Here is a 21,031-nt window from a genome sequence, read left to right as displayed (position 1 = left end):
GCGTAAAACGAGGAGGGATCTAAAGGGAACCTCACTCCCACAGAGCCGGGAAGAGGAAGAGAGGGCTGCTGACTCAGGAGTCTCTCTCCTCCTCCTCCTCCTCCTCGGACTGAAGCGGCTGCAGAAACGTGAACGAGGTGAGATTCACTCAGATAAAAAAAAAAAAAAAAGAGATCTCTGTTATGTGCGGGATGCGCGCAGGTTGCATGACGCTGTCGTGATGATGAGTTAGTTTTATGAAGCCGTGAAGGGATTGCAAGTGCGGTGCATGCGCGACCGGACCGAGACAGCAAGCAGACAGAGACACGCTTCTATGTCCTAAATAATGGAAGTCTGCAAACTGTATATGAATCAATGCTGTTTTTTATACTGCTGCCGTGCATTGTATATATCTGCTTGTTTATGTATTTATTTAATTATTTTACTACACGTTTAAGCTTATACTGTAAAAAATAATCCTCCAAAGCATCTAGGCCACAACAGATCCAGCATTTTTGCATATTTCAAGTTCAAGTTTTCCAGTTCAAGTGGGATTTTCCAGTTATGTAATGGTCCCTGGTCAGCTGTATGAGCCATAACAAACATGCCGAATGGTCATCTGTGGTTCAGTGTGGAAGTCCTGTCAGAGCCTCAACACAAGCAGCAGATTTCCACTGCAAGACAGATCACACCTGATGAAAGACAGCCATATTTTGATTGAATGTGCAGCTCTACTGTGCAGCGGCCAAGCCAAAGATGGGAACGCAGAGACACATATACTGCCAGTGCACACAACTGGGAGAGCGAGACATGGCTGGGTTCACTGGCCACCCATATATATATATATATATATATATATATATATATATATATATATGTATATATATATATATATATATATATATTACACACACACACATGTGTTTTGCGACTCTATGTTGTCATTTTGTGTCTCATTGTATTAGTTTTGTGTCTCTCTGTAGTCGTTGCATGTCTCTTTGTAGTCATTTTTTGTCTCTTTGAAAAGTCATGGTGTGTCTCTGTGTAGCTGTTTTGTCTCTCTTTATAGTTGATTTGTTTCCTTTAGTACTTTTGTTGTGTATCTTTGTAGTCATTTAGTCTCTTTCTAGTTGTTTTGTCTATCTAGTTTTGTATCTTTATGTAGTCCTTTGCACCTCATTTTTTCTCTTTTTCCTCTTTTTGTGTCCCTCTGTTGTCCCTTTGTCTCTTTGTAGTTGTCTTGTGATCCTGATCTTGTTTATGCCTTTGTATTTGTTTTGTGTCTCTTTTTGGTCAATTAGTCTTACTTTGTTGTTTTCTATCGTTATGTTGTATGTTGCATCTGTTACAATCATTTTCAGTCCCTCTTTTAGTAATTGTGTTACTTTGTAGTTGTTTCTTGTCTCTTTGTATTTGTTTTGTATTTTAATGTCATTTTTTTTATATAGGTTACAATTGTCAATTGTCCTTTTGTATCTTAATTTTGTCATTTTGCAGTCTAACGTAACAACACCACCACTATGCATTCTCAAAATGACCACCATGTTTCTGACAGAAAAGAAACTGAGTGTACATATGTGTGACTAATGAACTAAATAGGCTAAATAGACTCTGGACCTATTTAGCTTTTCATTCCAACCAGAACAGCAACTGGTCTCACAGGTTGGGATCATTTACGTTCATTGTCGTCACATTGACGGGGAACACCGTCAGTTCAGGTTAAAGTTGTACAACTGCAACAGTAAATTGAGTTTCTAAACACTGAAAATGTGTCTTTGGTCTCTTGCTGCCCCTCCATGTCCTATCGTGTATGAAGAATGTAATTGTCAGTATGGATACAGCTGTCCTGTATAAACACAGCAGCACACACTGTTCCAGTTACAGTACACAGAGACAGGCTGATCACTGGCAGTCTGGCAGACAGCCATCGCTTTTCCATTCAAAAATACTCAGCTCGGCTCTCCGTCCAAAATAACCCACTTCACTGACTCTCTCTGGATGAAACTGTGAGGAGTCAGTCCTCCTGAGCTAATTAGTGGTGAATTATGGGTGGCCTGCAGGGTAATTTTTCTGTTGATTTATGATCCTTGTGCCACTGCTCTCCTCCTTTGTTTTGGAATTTACTTTTGGGATTTGGATGAGAGGTGCCTGAGTGAGTCAGAGGCACCATTTGACCTCTCGGTCAGCTCTTTGCAGGGCAGAAATCCTCTATGGCATTTAATTTAAGCCTCCAGTGAAATGTCACTGACTCATAAACTAATATGCTCCTTTTTTTCTTCTTTTATTTTGTTTTTGCAAAAGACTTTTTCACAATTCTTGACTCCTATTGCTTCAGTCTGGGGTAAAAAAAAATGTTTTTTCTGGCTCGGGGTTGAAGCTCCTTCTTTCACTTTTCCACTGCTCTGGGAATGACATTGAGAACAAATAACGGTCTTATTTTCTTAGCAGCTGCTGAACAACTGATATTTAGGCTGGTCAACATGTTTCATAAATCCAATCCAGTACTCTTCGCTGATGGTGATTTTCCTTTTTCCTTCATTTGAACTGATGACGCTTTTATTTTTGTTGTATTATCTAAAAAAATGTAAATGTACTTTAACACACAATTATGTACAAAGGTCTACTTTTCAAAGCAACACAATTGTTTTATACAGAATCTTAACTTCATTTTCTGTATCATGATCCACATAGTACCAGGCCAGCTGTCACTTTGTGATATTTTAAAAACATACATACTGTATAGAGCGCCCTTTTTACCGATGCAAGCATCTATGAATAGTAATGTTGGTCAGTCCACCCATTTTGTACAGACTAAAATAGCTCATCCACTACTCAATGGATTGCTGTGAAATTGTGTACATTTGTGATCTGCAGAAGAAGAATCATAATGACTTCTCTGACTTTTTTTTCCCTATAGCACAACCATTTGTGTTTTGAGTGAAATATCAAAACAACTATTGGATGTGTCATTGCCATGGAACTGAGTAGAGACATTCATGTCACCCAGTTGTTAAAGTCTTACAACATGACATAGCTTTTCACCGAGCACCAGCATGAGGTTGAAATGAAGCTACATGTAATCTGAAAAAATGCCTCCCGTGATGTCACTCACTTGCTAAGTTGCATTGTGGGTTATGCAGGAACCAGGCACTGAAAAGCAGTCATTATAGACAAAATCAACAAAAGAAATAGAGAGATCACCTTTTTGATTTCACGCATTGATTTTTCTTGCCACTCTTCAAAATCTGGCACTTACATTACCCACCATGCAACAGTCACTGAGTGACATCACTGGAGGCAATTTATCAGGTGAGATGCAGCTTCCTCTGGAGCCACACAAGGCTTTATGCTACTTTTTTCACACATCAAGTTGTACTTTCCAAAACCTCCAAAACACATTTTAATGTATAAAATTGGTGGAGTTACCCTTTAAATGTCCCTTACAGTTGCTTTACTGTGATGTGTTGTTGTTCATATTTTTGAGTCACGACTCAAAAGTTTAAGTTTAACTTGGTGTTATAGAGAACACTGGAAATGTAATGATATTTAACAGCTGTTCACTGACTGTGCAGAGTTACCAGGGTCCAGATCCGCCAGCAAAAATTAACTCAAAGCATCAGAATTTGAAACTTCCAATCATCTGGTAGCTTCCTCTGTTCTTTCTTCAGGCACAGTCATGTTGGGTGTCCTCCTCCTTCTGTCCCTGGCCTCCCTGGTGGCCCTGGTGCCTCCTCCGGGTGCTCCTCCTGTCCCTTGCAGACGCTGCTGTGATGACGTGGAGCCAGAGGAGAGCAGCGGAGCCGAGCCTCCCGTCGGTGTGTTCAGCCATGTGCCAGAGGTCCGCACCTACATCAACATGACCATCCTCAAAGGTAACAGCATGGACCATATTAGGTCTCATGCCATTTGGCAGCATTTGTAGCCCATTATAACCCTGAGACCACTTTTTTACATTTGCTGATGCAATTTGTCAACTATATATGAACAATACTTTGACACACAGAGCTTTTAAAGGATTTTAGAGCACACTACAGGTTTTCTAAATAAAGCCACAAAATTGCATATTTTGGCAAAAAGTAAGTACTTACATAACCTCAGTGTTCACTTCATGAAATAGAGCGAATCAAGGAAGGAGTCTTGATGGTCAAACTAGCTTCCAAATATCGTCTTTATATGGAATTTAAAGGTGCAATATGTAAGAAATGGCCTCCTGTTGAATTCTTTCTCCAAAATATGGGGCAGAATATCCCCAAAGTAACTGCTACCTGCTGTGAACCGTAGCTGCTAACTGTGGCTGCCATCCTCTAGTTAGCTCAGATAGCCTTGTAGCTAGCAGTCCCATAAGCTGACTGGAAGTATGCCTGCACTCTGAGATCACACAGGTGGTACAGGAGGGTTGGACCTCCGGGGCTAGCTGGCTAGCATGCTAACTTTAACAGACATCTTTGACATTACATCAGAACTGATATTTCTTCACATTCTGTTGACAAGTTTGATTAATTTCACCTTTAAAATTGGCTTTAATGTCTTAGTTTCTATCCTGTGTCAGCATAGTTTGCTTATTTCTGTTGTTGTGACTAATATCCTTGTCTAGGTGACAAAGGAGAACGTGGTGACAGAGGAACACCGGGTAAACCTGGACACGAAGGCCCTCCAGGCCCCAGGGGTCCCACGGGCTCCACAGGCACAAAAGGCCAGGCGGGCCTTCCAGGAGATCCCTGCAAAGCCCAGTACTCTGCTTTTTCTGTCGGCCGTCGCAAATCCCTCCACAGCCTGGAGTCCTACCAGGCGCTCGTGTTTGACACGGTGTTTGTCAACCTGGACGACCACTTCGACATGTTCAACGGGAAATTTGTGTGCCGCATCCCGGGGATCTACTTCTTCAACGTCAACATTCACACGTGGAACTTCAAGGAGACGTATCTACACATCATGCACAACGACTCGGAGCAGGCCATCGTGTACGCCCAGCCCAGCGACCGCTCCATCATGCAGAGTCAGAGCCTGATGCTGGGGCTGGAGCTGAGCGACGAGGTGTGGGTCCGTCTGTACAAGAGGGAGAGGGAGAACGCCATCTACAGTGATGATGTCGACGTCTACATCACCTTCAACGGATACCTCATCAAAGCGAGCGTAGAGGGGAAATAAATGACAGCGGGAAGGTCGAGGCGGAGGTTTCGACTGGTTGGACTTAAACGTATCGGACTGACGTGGGAGCGCAAAGGAATTCACTGTAAAATCATGAAACTGTAAAATTCTCTGATTTCTTTCATATTTAGATAAACACGGAGCCAGAATCGGAACAGTTACTGGAGAATGAGCAATACCTCTTTGAGAAAATGTGAAGAAATAAACTGAATTACGTTCAGCGCCCCTGCAGAACAAAGTGTTTTCTGGATTTTGGCGGTTTTATTAGAGAAATAGTTCAACATTTTTGCAAAATATGAGTCTTGAGGAAATGGTACAACTCTTGCATATTTATGTCAAACTGCTAGCTAGAACCACCAGCGTAGCGTAGCTGAGCTTAGCATAAAGACTGGAAACTGGGAAAATGCTCGCCTGTCTCTTTACGCCTCAGAAAAATCATTGCATTTGATTTTGTTTGTAAAATCTTCTCAAAGCAAGTGTTAAAACAACAATTCAAGTAGAGAGTAAAAGAGAGGGATTTGGTAACAGAGCCAGACTTCTAGGCTTTATGCTAAGCTAAGCTAATTAGCTGCTAGCTGTAGTGTTTATCTGTTCAGCCCCACTTTGTTTAAGAGATGGCAGATATTTACTATTGTCACTCTTGTAGGATAACGTACTGTTTCATTGGTCAGTGGACTGATATTTGAGTTTTGTACATGGTGCTAAAACCTGGTGCTAAGTGAACTTTTGTTGTTTATGGACTTGGGGAAAATGCAGGAAGCACAATGTTCCCTCCCACCAAGATTTGATGTCCCGTGGTGACCTTCACATTTTTTGGACTGTGTCATGTTTTGTCCCTGACAAGTAAGGTGCTCAGTGTCCTCCCTCTTTCCCTCCGTTTTCATTTTAGTGTCACGTCAACACAAAGTGGATGAATATCATGTCACCGGGGACACCAATTAATACCAGTATTGCCATTAAGCCATTACTGAATCAGTATCACTATGTTTATGATTGTATTATCATCAACTTTAGCACCATTATTGATACTACAGTAGAACAACAATGTCATCTCAACCCGGAAATGTCTTGCTTTCATGTAGTTCCTCATTATGATCACTGGGGGGCAGTGTACACTGATGATTCGTCTCCAGCGGGGTGAAAGCAGAAACAAAAAACTGCTTGGTAATACTATAATTTGTAGTCATAACACTAATGTACTAAGTTCGTAAGACAGTTTTACTAATAATGTTGAAGCCATAAATTGAGTGCAGTTCCTCACTGTGACCACTAGAGGAGGTACTGTCATTAATTTAAATGCTCCCATGTCACACTTCCAGTAAAAGATTTCAAAATAAAACGGGGAAACAGACAGCTGTGTTTCTTTGTGCTGTTGTTTATGTGAAGGTTTACAATGATGTTAACTAGTAACATTAATGGGCGCCTCTGGGTGCAGTGGTTAGCACTGGCACCTCACAAAGTGAAGGGACTCGCGTTCAAACCTGCCAGCTGGCTGCAGCTCTTCTGTGTGAGGTGGGTTACCTCCGGGTGCTCCAACTTCCTCCCACCATCCAGAGACATGCAGGTTAACTGGTGACTCTAAGATGTCAGTACATGTGAATGTGAGTATGAATTGTTTCCTCTATATGTGCTGTGATGAACTGGGGGACCGGTCCAGTGTGTATCCCGCCTCTCACACAATGTCAGCTGGGATCAGCAGTATTTGTAATTTGGGGGTACACTTGTGTCAGTTACGCCTGAATTGGAAATGGTGAAGTTGAAAAATCTTTGCAATCTGTCATTGCAAAGATCTTGGTAGATGGGAAGCCAGTGAGGGATCTCACATCCATGTTGCAGATCTTACAGCTCTCACAGCTGGGACAGTCTCCAAAAAGGGGCTTGTAGAAGAGATTTTGAACAAACATGAACACAGTGACACCTTCAGGTGGTCATGGAGAGTTGCTGAATAATCTGCTGCCTTCCTAGAGTTCAGAGTTTTTGCTGCTTTGTAGCTTCAGCATTACCCCCAAGGTTTATTTTCTCCTGTTTTCTTCGACTTCATCAGCTTTCTGCTATTGTTTGGTGTTTCAAACATGATACATGACACCCATATAGTGTCAGAGATATATTGTGAAGATTGTAAGTGTGTGTCAGGACGGCATGTTGACTTATCAGGCACAAACATCCTGAGGATTCCTTGTTTTTTCGCAAAAAATGGCAGGATTTCCTGTTAAGATTCTTGTGGCTACACTGGTGCAGTTTTCCCTTCCAGCTGTCCTCATTCAAGACCCCCTGCCCTACTTCCCACAATGCCTACATATCAGTCCTCACTACACAAAGCATCTATTGTGCTTCATGGTTTTGAGACAATACCAAGATAACTCTTCACTAAAGGACATCTCATATTATGCTAATATGGCAGGGCAATATTAATTCTGTGCCAGCGTAATATAATATCCTTATATCATATAATGCTGAGACAGAATGGATCATTCTTTTATTCAGTAAGTGATTAGCACAAAAGCAGACTATTCGATTCTCCATCATGCCCACAACCTTTATTACTCTTGTACAAAGACCAGATGATGAACAACACCATGACACTGATGAAACTGAATGATTACTGTGCATTTTCCCCGATGTATGAGCGAAGGAACAAGATTGGCTGACTGAAAGGTCTCTTGTGAATTTCTTTCACAAACACATGAACCACAAAAATAGATGTATTTATTATTTTTTTTGGTACGTGACACGATTTAATGTTAGAAGTTGGCATGAGGTCAAAATATAGGAGAAGGTTTGGCACTGCAGCTTCAACAAGCCTTCAAGCTGTTCACAGCGTAAATGTTGTTGAAGCTTCCGCTCACTGTGGACAGAGACGATGAAGACTCTACACTTTGGGAAGAGACATGAACACAGATTTTCCCTTTACGAAAGCAGCATGTGCTCATAGGTTTAATTCTGCCAATAAATAAACTGTTTCCCTTTGCTTTACAACATTATTCCATACTACCGTGTTGTTGTTTGCACTTTTGAAGAAAACAGACAAAGAGGAAACTCCTCACATGGTTAAGCTCAGGACAGTAACGAGGAAAATACAACAAAATAACAAAATAAGAATACAAAAGAGATGAAAATCTGACCAAACACTGCTGACAGGGAGTGTTCTCGGTTTTCTCTGCTTTCCTGTGCGTAACATTTAGACAAACATGGAAAACGCACCAAATGATGATGACACACTTTTGGGAAAACCAGCCATTAATGCCAAGTAATTCATTCAGGAGTCAACGTTTGATTAAAAATAATAATAAAAAAACAACATACAGTCAAATACTGTACACTTACAAAACAAACAAACCAAAAGGCAGTTGACAACACTGAGTCAATAGTGTGAACATCTTCATGATTTGCAGAACAATGTGGCACTGAGCACGTCAATGACATCACATACAACACAAATCACACAGTAATCCTATCTGCTCCACGACACACAGTAATGCACTGCACACATGCACACTGACAGAGTCCTCACAGCATCGTGAATCAATACAAATCCCCATGAAGACAGTTGAGCTGAAGGGCTCTGCTGTCTCTTTGTCCTTCCAAAGAATAATCACACATGACAAACAAGGCCCAGTATATCAAATATACCTTGTTGTGGCTTCATACAGCTCTCACTGTATTGTGTTCCCAGTAAAAATTAATTCCTTCTACAAAAATACGTTGTTTCTTTTTTTTTGCAGTGTAAACTTTTGCAACCAAAAGGCACTATCTCAATTGGCTTCTCATATAAAACATGTAGCCTGATCCTTGTCCAGATCATGTTGTGATTAACACTGATTCTAACTTTGATCAAAACATAACTTGGAAACTGATTAACACTGACAACAGCCTCATCCTGAAATGATCCAGCTGTACGTAAAGGTTCAGTGTGTAGAATTTAGGGCCAGAAATGGAATAAAATAATTATAATTATGTTTTTATTTATGCATAATCACCTGCAAGTAGGAATCATTGTGTGTCTGTTACCTTAGAAAGAGACTTTTACATCTACAGAGCGAGCGGGTCCTCCTCCATGTAGGCTGCCACGTTTCTACGGCAGCCCAGAACGGACAAAACAAACATTGGCTCCAGAGAGGGACTTTCACATTTCTTGCTTTTGGAGGCTCCCACAGGGGGAGGTGAGACGAGGGTTGTTCAGTTAGTTGCAATCTGCAACCTCACCATTAGATGCCCCTATCCTTCACACTGGACCTTTGATATGCAAGCGTCGACCAAACATGTGGAGTTATGCATCTTAGTAACACACCAAAAAACACTCCCTCTGGCTCCTCGCAATGTGCTCAGCTCCTCGCTACAAAATATTTCGTCCCTTGAAAATACTGCCCTTTAAAAATGTCCATTATATTGAGAGAGGGAGACATCAACACTGCTGCAGTCTCCAGGGTTACCTAAAGTAGTTCAGTGTGAATAACTGCAAACTTGAAAAAAATGCTGATGATACAACTCAAGCAAAAAAAAAAAAGTACAGAGTATGTTCCCTTTAGAAAAGCACACAGATGCTCGCGTGTGTACATCCAGCTGAGATACAAACAAAAGAATGTTCAAACTCCAGTTTTCTGCCTCAAAGACAAGCCGAGACACATCCAGCTCCTCAGTCTGCTGCTCGCTGACGCTGCTGCTGTGCTTCTACAGTATAAGACGAGGCGTCAGTCTCACATGTGGCATCATGTTGAATAACGCAAGCTGCTAAAATGTCTCAAATGTAAATGGACTTCTCCGTGCTGAAATGTTACAGGTTTGAGGACGCAGTATGATTTGTTGTGAATGTGGTGCGGTGTGTGTTATGTAACATATGACGGTTTCCCTTATGGGTGTGTTAATGAGGTATAAAATAATTCCTCCTCTCTCTGATGTTGATAGCTGTCATTAGTATGTGTTCAACATAAATTTCCCTTTAATGCTTTACATAAACATTGCACTTGCACTTAATGTGAAATAAATTAGATGACGATTAACACTTTAGTGCAACTACACCTTAAACTAATCTAGCACCACCTTGTTTAAACAATCGCCCACTTTTCCAATGCATCTGTGATTGTGTCAGAGTATGGCTCTGTGACATCTCTTCAGCGAGGTTTCAAATATCCAGCTACGAAGACTGTGTAGTCACGACACAAATGTGGCTTCAAAAATGACAGACGGGGCGTGACATCAAACTCAGTGGGGAGTTTTGACTTGAGGACTACACTGAATGTGAAGCATTTTAGGACACCTGCTGTTTGCAAATCAACACCTCAACTGTCTCCCTCTGACTCGTGTGCTTCTTGTTACCTCAGATTTAAAAAGTAAAACAATAATGGCTATTAATCATTTGGCTTCACCTCATTAGTGTGCTTCCTCAGAGCAGTCCTTAAAGATGCAATATGTAAGAACTACTCAATAAACAAATAACGTGCAGCATATCACCAGAGCAACCTCCGACTGCCTCTTACTGTAACTGCCGTTAGATGGTTAGCTGTGCAGTTAGCAGTTCAAACTTGGACCTCTGGGGCCAGATGTCCCTGAGGTCCAAGTGTTGATGATTTTAGTTAATCTTTTAATGTTTTTAACAAATTTCTTACATATTGCCCCTTTATTAATGTGCACATTCAGTGTAGAATAAGAGTGGACAACACATCTGCAAAGCCCAGAACATATAGAGGTGTCACTGTTGTTGAAGTCTGGCGTTATTTCATGACATTAAAAAAACTGTGTGCGTGTGTGTGTGTGTGCGTGTGTGCGTGTGAGCGTGCGTGTCTGAGTCACTCATTGAGAATCGAGTCTGGTCTGTGGTACCCAAAGAGCCTGAAGTCAGGTTCGTACAGCTTGTAGAGTTCCCTCCTCGCCTCAACAGGCACTGTGCTGAACCAATCAGCCTCCCAGCTGCTGGCCGTGAGGTTCCTATGAGAGGTGGGGAACTCCACCACATTGTCCACCCGCAGCTGACGTAGTAGGTGCTCGGCGTCCTCCTCCGCCGTCTCCAGATGGCCCACAAAGTCATACTGGATCTGGCATGGGTGGCAGAGCCGATACACTTGCCGCCAGTGCTCGTTAAAGGGCATCTCCTTCTCAGTCTGAGGGTCCAGGAGGTACTGGATGAATTGGGAGAAGGAGGGGTGGATACCCACGCTGAACGCCTCATCCACCGAGGCAGGAGGCGTCGGCTGGTTGGCGTAGCGGCGCAGCATGACCTGTGCAAAGCGCCGGTAGAAGTCTTCGTTGGGCAGCTCGAATTTATTCCGGTAGGCGGAGATGAGGCGCACAAAGGGGTCCCTCACGAAAAGGAACTTGGTGTACTTCTTCAGCTTCACCTTCAGAAAATCAATAAAAACTGTATTAACACATAACGTGAAAAATGGAAGAAGACTAATGCTTAGAGAGATGTAAATTCAAGAGCAGAAGTACACACTGACAAGGCTGAAAACAGGTTTTGTGAGAGTGAGAACAGTCTGGAGCAATTCCACCAAAAAAAGAAAACAAATGAATAAACTCATGTCCTTGTGTGGGAGGTACAGAATCACACAGTGAATTAAAGCTAGCAGATGTAATAAGCTGATACTGATATCATGGGATAACGCTGGCAGAGGCAGGTTCAAACCCAAATGCATCAGCGCTGAGGTGGCGATCGTAGTGAGATGCTTTGCGAGATGTGCTGGCAGCAAAAATGTTTGCATGTGTGTGTAACAGCTCAGTGCGCTCAGAGCTGCTGGGTCCAAGTGTGATGCTGTGGTGCAGCTTTAATTTAGCTCATATTAAACATGAGGCCAATCAGAGCGTGTTCCAGGAGAGGTGCACATAAAAGATAGTCACTCTCACAAAAATTGAAGAGCATAAAGCCTCATCTTGCACCATGCAGCACATTTACTACACAAAATACAGCCATTGATATATCCAATTAATGTATTCCATCTTCTTATTCACTTACTACCATCACCATATAGTGCACAACAGAGTAGTTTAACTGACCTTCATGAGGTGCTTTGCAAACTTGCCGTAACGTTTCCAGAACTTGTTGAAGGTAAAGTGCATGCTGCTATTGTGGACCAGGTCCCTGGGGATGGCCAGCGGGTCTCTCTGGGGAACGCCGTCCCTCAGCAGGCTTTCACTGAGGATGATCATGATGCGCTTCCAGTTACTGCACGCCACCTGAGAGGAGGAGGGAGCACATGTGAAAGTCTGAAGTATTTCCTATGAAGGAGCCATGATGGCGATTAAGATGAAAGAAACAGGTGAAATCTGTCTGTGAAATCTTTATACATGTTAAACTTCTTCTAAAATCAGTGTTAACACAGCAGTCAGATGTGTGCATACCTTGGGAACATAGCAGTAGATAATGCCATGCCTGTCGTCCACAATAAGGTGATCCAGCTCCTTGTTGGGAATGTCGTCAAACGAACGGTTTTTGCCCGGAAACACCACGCTGTCATTTGCGCACATCTCCTGCAGTAACCTCCGCCGCTGCTCCTGATTACGCACACAGACGAATGCGTTTCGTCATTAGCAATTATAATGAGGAAGAAATTTACATTCTTCCTACAGTGCACAAACAGATGTATACAAATAAAGTAAGGGATGACTAATGAAAGGAGACATCAGGAATTCAAAAGCCTTTTTCTCTTCATGTAGCCTGCATATAAATGGATTAGTGTTGGTGTTTAATCAATAGTTGCTGACTTTAAGGCCCACACAGGTGTTTCCACTTACTCTGGCTGATTAGACCGCTGCTTGTAATTAAATTGGATGGAGCCCTGCTGTTATTACATGAGGTCACCCATCTACTTGAACCAACGCGAATGAGGAAGCTGTAACTTCTCCAACACAAACAGGTGCAACTCAATTTATAAGTCAGGTCAGGCAGATGTCAATCAATCGCAGTGATTACACACACACGGTCCAGAGCGGGAGACGTATAATTTGCAATTTTAAACAAAGCTCATCTAGTTCTTCTTTTGTTTAGGAGATATGGCCTTTGAGAACTTATGTGAGCTTTCTGTAAGAAATCATGTTGGTATTTCTAAAAGTAAGATACTGAAGTTGAAGTATCATATTGGCACTAACACAGAAGTCCTCCCACAGTCTTTTCCTGTCAGTTTCTATGGCAGGAATGGCAAAAGTGGAACTAATGACATTACCAATGTTCTATTTCCGTGTCCTGTTACACCAGTGAGTCAGAATGCAGCTGGGTACTGGCATGAATGAAATGCAGCCATTATGAACGTGAATATTTATACATGTGCTTTATCTGCTATTAGGGCCGGGCAATTAAACTCATTTTAATTTCAATACGATTTTGGCTGACAACGGTTATGAAAACAAACTAATCTAGACAAAATGATTATTGTGCCGCATTCCGTTTCACAAAGACGCTCTCATTTTATTTTGTTTTAAATTCAGTGCTGCCCTTTACATAACCATTGTGTGCTTTTACCACTCTCTAAAAGAACAAACTGACTGTCAGCCAGGCTGTGGTGCGTTAAGTTCAGGTCACCATGTGAGTCGACATTTGTGAAAACCCAGTCAAGGCAGCTGCCTCTTGGATTCTGATGTGCGTCTAAATGTGCTGTTTTGTACCGGTGCTTGGAGCAGCCAAAAGGAGGAGGACACATTTCAGCAACCCTTCCTCACACAAGTCATTATAATAAGATAGGTCTTTTTTTTTATTTGCTGTTCAATTTTATTCAAAGTTCAAGAAAATCCTAGGTAAAATGACCATTTTTGGTAAATTTTAATAAATGTGTGATGTTTCCAAAGTCAATGAGTCATCGTTTTAAATGAGGGCTGACAAAGTGGGCCTGTGGGCCAGATTCAGCACACACTAAGGTTCTGATTGGCCCGCCAGATGTTTCTAGTGAAAAAAAAATGAAAATAGAAATAATAAAAAACATATATCTAAGTTGATTTATGCCATTCAATTTACTATGAGGTAAAAATGCTCTTTAGAAATGCAGGATCCATGATAATAACGTTAATACGACAGGCGTTGTGTGCGTACTTTTGGCCCGTGACCCACCATTCCGTTTTAGTTTCTGGCCACCAAGAGATGTGTTCCGGCCCCCCCTGTTTTAAATAATCATATATTGCCATAATTGCACTAGCCTGCCTGCTGTAACATGTCAAAAGGTTTTTTTTGTGTCAATAAAACATTTATAAGTAGAGACACCAATTATATCTTCAGGTTCTAACCTGTCTCTCACGGAGCTCCGCTGCCACTGGAGTCAGGTGAATCTTCCACTCCCGCCGCGGTATATAGCGCTCCTCTGCCTTCTCTGATTGGTTACTTGTGTCAGCAGGAACAGGGTCTGTGGGCTCACCAGTTCCCGGCTCTAGAAACTGGTTAACGAAGGCATCGATGTCGGACAGAAAGGACGGGGTTCGGGACGTTTGAGGCCGCGGCTGGGCGGGAGCTGGGTGAGGGATTTTGGGGCCCGGCGAGACGGGGGTGTGCAAATACAGATGTGATGCTCCGACGTCATCCCAGTAGATGATGATCAGGAGGATCATGAAGGCCGAGCCCAGGACAACGAAGACGCGGAACATCCTGGACGTTCCCATGGTGACTGTTGCTTGCTACAGGGTCACCATGGCAACAGAGTCAGGGTCCAGGAGCTCTCTCTCAGCATGGCGATAGATAGATGGCAGCTATAGCGAAGCCTGTGGTAGGATGGAGCTTATCATGATGTTGGTGCACTGCAGGGGTCTAACTGGCCATCCATGGATTTACTCTCACCTCTGCTTCATACCTGCAGCTCCCTGCAGACAGAGAGAAAATCACTGTTATATATTCTATCTTCCTAAGAGTTTAATAACCACCTCTTTTTCCAAGTCAGATTATGTGCTTGCTTCATCGCTGGCAAGCATATCGAACAAGAATGAGACACAGATGAGCTCACAACCCAGCAGCCGGGTTAAATGTTAGTATAATAACAGACAAGGCAGTGTTTTCAAAGCACCTTGGTAGAGCACCAGGCAGGCAGAGTTCAAGGCACACAGTAAAAACAAAGGATGATCTTTCCCGTGCGAATGTGAGCGAGGTATTCTGGCTCCTGTTAATAAAAACTGGAGCAAAGTGGGAAAGTCTGACCGCTTACTGGCTGCACATTTTTGACGAGGCATGAACTGACTTTCTCCTTCACCTCTCTGGGTTGACTTTACTCCCACTCCCGGCAGTAAAATCACAAGTGGTTGTCAAATGTCTGCCTGCCAGGGGCTCTGCATACCATACAGTGCTAACTTCTTCATTGCACAAGCATCCCGCTGTACCCACAGCAGGCTTCCTATGGATTATGGTACAGCATCGGCACGCTTTAATACTGAGCACCTCTGAAGTAATAAAAGCCCCTATGTTAGCAACATTTGACAGAGCGCCAACAGCAAATATTTTACACACCAAACCAAGATATGTTCTGTATGTGCAAAAACACACTGAGGCTTACTGTGCTCATGCAACACTCGAAATAGCCCGTCGCTTTATGGAAGCAGACAGATACACAGTGTCTGTTCTACCTTTAAATTCACATGTCTTAATTCCATTTGTCTCCGAGTGTCTATCTTCTTATTTGAAAGTGAGTTAAAAAGTCACAGGGCGTCACTTTTCCATTCCGACACCCTTCTAAATTTGGAGCTCTCTCGCGCAACAGTCCTCATATTATTTCCTCTTTCCTGAAGCTGAGAGGGGACCATTGACATGGAAAATCATCATTCCCCTCTCCAGAGGCAGGAGACTACACTCCTGTTCCCCTCCGCACACCAACGAATTTACTGCTGCCTGTGTCCTCGATGAGTTATTTGAGTCTTGCCATTGTATAATACTTCATACTCCTACTCCACTACAAAACAGCTCAGAGGAAAAGTTCCACGCTTCACTCCATCTATTCGACTGTGGCCGCTTCTAATACTTAGCAAATAAAGATTTTGAATACAAAACACTGGATCGTGCAATAAATTATCTTCTATTCCCTCCACGCCAAATATAACAATAGTAAAATGCTGTTTACACATGAATGTGCACAACAATACTTAACAGAGTTGTAGCTACAGCTAACAATCATCTCATCATGGATCCGTCTGCCTTCTCTATTCATGAATCATTTGATTAAAGGTGCACTGTGTAGTTTTGGGGAAGAAATTTAAATCAGAGGCGAAGAAAAAAAGCTCTCTGTTTTCATGACTGAATAAACAATCTGACATTAAAGGACAACACAAGTTAATGCTGTTTTTTTACCTATGGCGGGCCCTGCCACCGTTCCATCTTCAAACAGTGCCCTGAGGCTCTAATTTTTCTCTGAGAACAGCTTGTTTAATCAGTTATGGAAAAAGTAAATATTTCTGAGTTTGTATTATTACCTCATTAATATTGTACACATTTAGATTTGAGTTTTAATATTGTTACTTCTTACTATTTAGTGCCCTTTTAATGATTCTTTTTTTTTTTTAAATGGAGTAAAACCCAATTAAACTTTATTGAATGCCTTGTTTGTCTGACAGATGTTTTGAAATCTAAAAATATTAAGTATTAAACATGGTAAGACCAGGAAGAGGACATCACCACACTTGACACACTCACTCACACACCGTTTTGGATTAGTTGTTAGGAGGCACTGTTTGGTTTAGGAGTAGAAATTCAAACTCAGATTTTCAATATTTACAATATTAATGAGGCAATAATACAAACTGGGAAGTATTATTTGTTTTTCAGAACTGAATAAACAAGCTGTTCTCAGAGGAAAACACTGTTTGAAGCTAGAGAGGTGGCGGGGTCCGCCAAATATAAACAGGAGGAGATTGTGTCGTCCTTTCAGATCAGTTTGTTTATTCAGTTTATCCAGTCACGAAAAACTAAGAAAGTTTGTTTATATGGTTTGTTTACAAAAAAAACAATAATTTTTTAATCTTTCTCTTCTGACTAAAGTTGTATCCTGGACACTACACCGTGCACCTTTGAAAAAAAAAAAAATCAATTCAAATGCAAATGTATCGCCTGTTGATCAACTCTCAGTACATAACCAAACCTAACAGTGACACTGTCAGGAGCCATGTTCCTGCACAATTCCCACTTGGGGTATATCTTGTTAATAACAGTGACATACTTGTAATGGAGTACTATTACAGTAGATTAAGGTAATTGAACTGTTGGCAGCCTGACTCTGAACAGCTGCCTCCTCCTCCTCCTCCACACGGGACAGCAGCTGAAGCACTCAATCAACATTTGGAGATATTGGGGGGGAACACCCCTTTAAAATGTTTCCACGTTCTGTGCTGACTTAAATATTTGGGGACGCAAGTTCGCAACGCCTGTGCTGACTCCGAAGTCACGTTACAGGCTGTTAATGATCAGTTGTTGGTGTTTAGTTGCCTCCTGACTGTTTTGTCCCCACCTCGGTGCCGGTGTCACGGCAGCTGTGTCAACAACGCATGAAGCCGCACAAAGCAGCCAGCGACGGGGGGAACCACACCGTCCTGACCGCAGCAGCCGCCAGCGGATGCCAGAACCGGACACAATGTCGCCTTTGACTGGGGAGCAGCGCCGCGGGGACGGGCTGTTCCTCTCGCCGGGAGGAGGGTGGGGGGGTTCGGGGGCATGTGGCTCGGTCCGTCCAAGAGCCGCGTGGTCTCCGTGAGTCCAAACGAACGCAGAGACAATGCAGGAGGAGAGAGGAAGCAGCTTCAGCGCAGCCGGTGGGCTTTATCAATATATATTTATATATGGGTGCCTCGGAGTCAAAGTGGAGCTCAGCGCCGGAGCACATTCACACGCGAAAAAATCTTCCTGCCACTAACAAATGAAGTCTTAGTTACTTTACGGTTTTCTTGTTATTAATAAGAGAGACGAGTAAAAGGAAAAACAACACCTTCTCACCTCTTTTCGTGCCCGCCAGCTCCCAGCGCCGCGTCAGCTGCCCGTGATGAGAGGAGCCCCCTTTTTTTTTTTTCTTCTTGGAGACGGGAGCGAGAGCACGCCAAGCACCGCGAGACTTCGCTGGTGAGGTTTCTGCAGAGTGAGCTCATGAGGGGGGGGGGAAAAAAATTCACTTTTCTGGGTCAGCTCCAGCAAAACATGTCTCCACTCCGGGATGATTTATGTAGACAGTCTCTCCTTCCTCCTCCCCCTCCTCCCTCCCACAGCAGGGGGGCGCGCGCTGAAAATAACGTACCTGCAAAACAAATGTCATCTTCACTCAAGAAATTAGAGCGAGGGAGGGAGGATCAGGAGATGTGGCTGTGGGGGATCTGTGTCTATTTCTGTAGCCCCGGGCTGACGCGCTTAAAATCCTGTTATTTGTGAACTTTTCATCCTGTGACATCAAACTTAGCAAGGAGCCCTGGCACACACACACACACACACGCACACACACACACACACACCATCATCTGCTTTCCATCAGCATCACACGTTTCACCCCCCACTCCTGACTTTTTATTTTTTTCTCTCTCAGCTTCTGAGTTCTCATGAATTTGCTCAAAATAACTTTTAACCTTGGCAGTCATACTACTTTGAACACACACGGACACACACACACACACACGCTGAGAGTCTACAAGAAATTATTACAAAAATTCCCAAGAAAGGGAAACGAGGACAAGACTGAGCCGGTTCGTAACATCACTTCCCAGCACTGAGACACATGGATGATGAATGTGTTGAAGCGGGCAACATCTATATCGTCATACTACGTTTCATCATGTATTTTATTACTCTTTGATGAAGATTACAATTCTACCGCACAAAACGGCGAGAGTACAAAGAAGTACTATGAATAAAAAATATGCAATTGCTATTTTGAGAAATACTGCACATTGCTGCGTTTCTCTCCCAGCAGATGAGGAGATTATCCAGCACCCTTATGAAAGCGGTTACTCTAAATCCCCCTCTGGCCGGCCCATATTTGTCAATTTCAACCTTCTGGTGTCCTCCGAAAAACACTGCCTAAACACTAATTTATGAGCTGCTGAAGTCAACAGTGTCCAGAGCACGGGCAGGTTTACTGAGTGAGGGATGATATCGCTGAAAAACCACGGAAAATGTCATTTTTTTTCACGATTTTCAAAACCAGCGAGCTATGGGCGAGGATATTTGGCAGACGGTTGGCCTGTTGAAATAGTGTTTGCAAAAAGAACAGCATCAATTTAAAGGCAAAGACATGAGCTTTAAAGCTGGATTTCACAATGTCATAAAATTGAGTAACAGGCCTTTTAAAGGAGCTATCACCAGCCAACAACTCACCCAGAGTTAATGTAGAAAGAGCAAGCTTTCTTCTGACACACCTCTTTTTGGTCTGTCACGCAGGATCGTGTTCTTCAGACTTTTTCCAAACCTTCCCATGTTCTTTGTGGTGAAACACTGATTTGTTTTTCCTCATCAAGGCTGCTGAAATTACTCACATGAAACAATCTTACAAGAGAAAAGCCTTTTAACTGCAAATTCTTAACCGTTTTGGCCTTCTAACTAATTTTAATATTTACTAACTATTACACAGAAGGCTGTATTAAGAACCCCGCGGCCCCTGGGCACTGAAGTTTATAACCCCACCTTAATTATTCTGAGCGCTCAGTCAAGCTGACATGTCAAATGCACCGGACCATGACTCCTCTGATAGCTCTGTTTTTCTGTGCCCTCTAGTTGTTATTGCTGTGGCGCCTGACGCTTTAAAAAGGAGGCGTTCGTTTTTTCTTTACTTTGTCTCCCATTCTCAGAGGCCCCTCACATGCTCAGTGACCCAAGATGGCACATATGGTAACTCATACCAGGTCATATATGAACAATTGGTTGCATTTTAGCATACAACCTGCAAGTTATAATGTAATTTGCCCCTCTTTTTTTTTCCTTTTTTTTTTTTTGCAGCTTACCGTGTAATCTAATTGTATGAATAAGTTTATATATATAAAGTACTTACTGGTTTCTACTGCTGCTTAGATTTAGGTACAAACAAGGGAGAACACTTGGAAATTTGAAAGGAAAGACAAAATAAGTTATCCTTTAAGTATTTTGTAAATACTGGGCACCGACGGGGTAAAGTACTGGTTAACAGAGGTGAACATATGGTGACGTTATCCTGCGTCACCATATGTTAATTATGATGTAATGTATTTCTCTGTTATTATCTGTTAAATGCTTTTTGACCTTTTCTTATGGTAGTTGTGACAATCTTTTTTTTACAGCTTTAAGTTGCAGGTAAGCTGCACCCAAAGCACTGTGTGAGTAGAGGGAAACAAAGGGAGAGCAGTGCATACTTGCATAGACTTCAATAATAACTAGAATATCTATTCAAGAAAAATATATATAATGTCATTGTTGTCAGCTGTTTGGCTGTCAGCCGGTTCTGTAGAAAATGCTTCTTTGTACTACTAGACTATACTTACGCAGTACTTTCAGGGCTGCAGGCTGGATTATTAAGTATCCACCGCTCCCATTGTGTCACCCTGTACTTACACAGTAGTTTGGTTGCAGCCTGCCTGCCAAAGGCAATCACAACTGTGAAAATGATTGTCGCCATACTGCCACAGGGAAACACAAGAAGCATTTGTCCCTATTGGACTATTACATAGTAACAGAGAAAGATGTATCATAATTAACATACGGTACAGCAAGATGTCATCGCTGTCAACTGTTGGTCAGTTTGATCAGTTTTTAAAAAGAACATAAGCACTAGTAGGAACCCTCAAGTGTTGTATATGTGCTGATACATACAATGAAATGATTCTATGAATGTGAAATTACACTGAGTTGCAGGCTGTGCTACAGAAGATATTCCTTTCTTAATGTAATAAAAACTTTGTGTCCTTTTGTTCCAGTGATTCACATATGTATTTGTGTACAGAGATAGAGACACATGTCGAGACACATACCTATGCCAGGTATGAACTGACCAACATAGAGCTGTCCAGT

General features: G+C 42.4%; 2 protein-coding genes across 2 annotated transcripts; one reads left to right on the top strand and one right to left on the bottom strand.

Moving 5' to 3' along the window:
- The first annotated feature begins 5 nt into the window (after positions 1-5).
- Positions 6-6,478, top strand: c1qtnf6a (C1q and TNF related 6a). Its single transcript, XM_030408200.1, has 3 exons — positions 6-137; positions 3,648-3,851; positions 4,574-6,478. The coding sequence occupies exons 2-3, from the start codon at positions 3,656-3,658 to the stop codon at positions 5,125-5,127; spliced, it is 750 nt and encodes a 249-aa protein (XP_030264060.1). The 5' UTR covers positions 6-137; positions 3,648-3,655; the 3' UTR covers positions 5,128-6,478.
- Positions 6,479-7,642: 1,164 nt separating this feature from the next.
- On the bottom strand, positions 7,643-18,141 carry chst12a (carbohydrate (chondroitin 4) sulfotransferase 12a). Its single transcript, XM_030408199.1, has 5 exons — positions 18,005-18,141; positions 14,332-14,898; positions 12,460-12,612; positions 12,115-12,294; positions 7,643-11,459 (listed from the first exon to the last, which is right to left on the bottom strand). The coding sequence occupies exons 2-5, from the start codon at positions 14,698-14,700 to the stop codon at positions 10,911-10,913; spliced, it is 1,251 nt and encodes a 416-aa protein (XP_030264059.1). The 5' UTR covers positions 14,701-14,898; positions 18,005-18,141; the 3' UTR covers positions 7,643-10,910.
- Positions 18,142-21,031: the final 2,890 nt, after the last annotated feature.

The sequence above is a fragment of the Sparus aurata genome, chromosome 23, assembly GCF_900880675.1.
Source record: "Sparus aurata chromosome 23, fSpaAur1.1, whole genome shotgun sequence".
Taxonomy (NCBI): Eukaryota; Metazoa; Chordata; class Actinopteri; order Spariformes; family Sparidae; genus Sparus; species Sparus aurata.
This window is presented reverse-complemented; position numbering and strand designations above follow the sequence as displayed.

Coding starts and splice junctions, on each gene's coding strand:
- c1qtnf6a (XM_030408200.1), top strand. CDS start 3,656: ATGTTGGGTGTCCTCCTCCTTCTGTCCCTGGCCTCCCTGGTGGCCCTG. Junction 3,852..4,573: donor CAACATGACCATCCTCAAAG/GTAACAGCATGG, acceptor ATCCTTGTCTAG/GTGACAAAGGAGAACGTGGT.
- chst12a (XM_030408199.1), bottom strand. CDS start 14,700: ATGGGAACGTCCAGGATGTTCCGCGTCTTCGTTGTCCTGGGCTCGGCC. Junction 12,295..12,459: donor TCTACTGCTATGTTCCCAAG/GTATGCACACAT, acceptor TCCTCCTCTCAG/GTGGCGTGCAGTAACTGGAA. Junction 11,460..12,114: donor TTGCAAAGCACCTCATGAAG/GTCAGTTAAACT, acceptor GATTTTCTGAAG/GTGAAGCTGAAGAAGTACAC.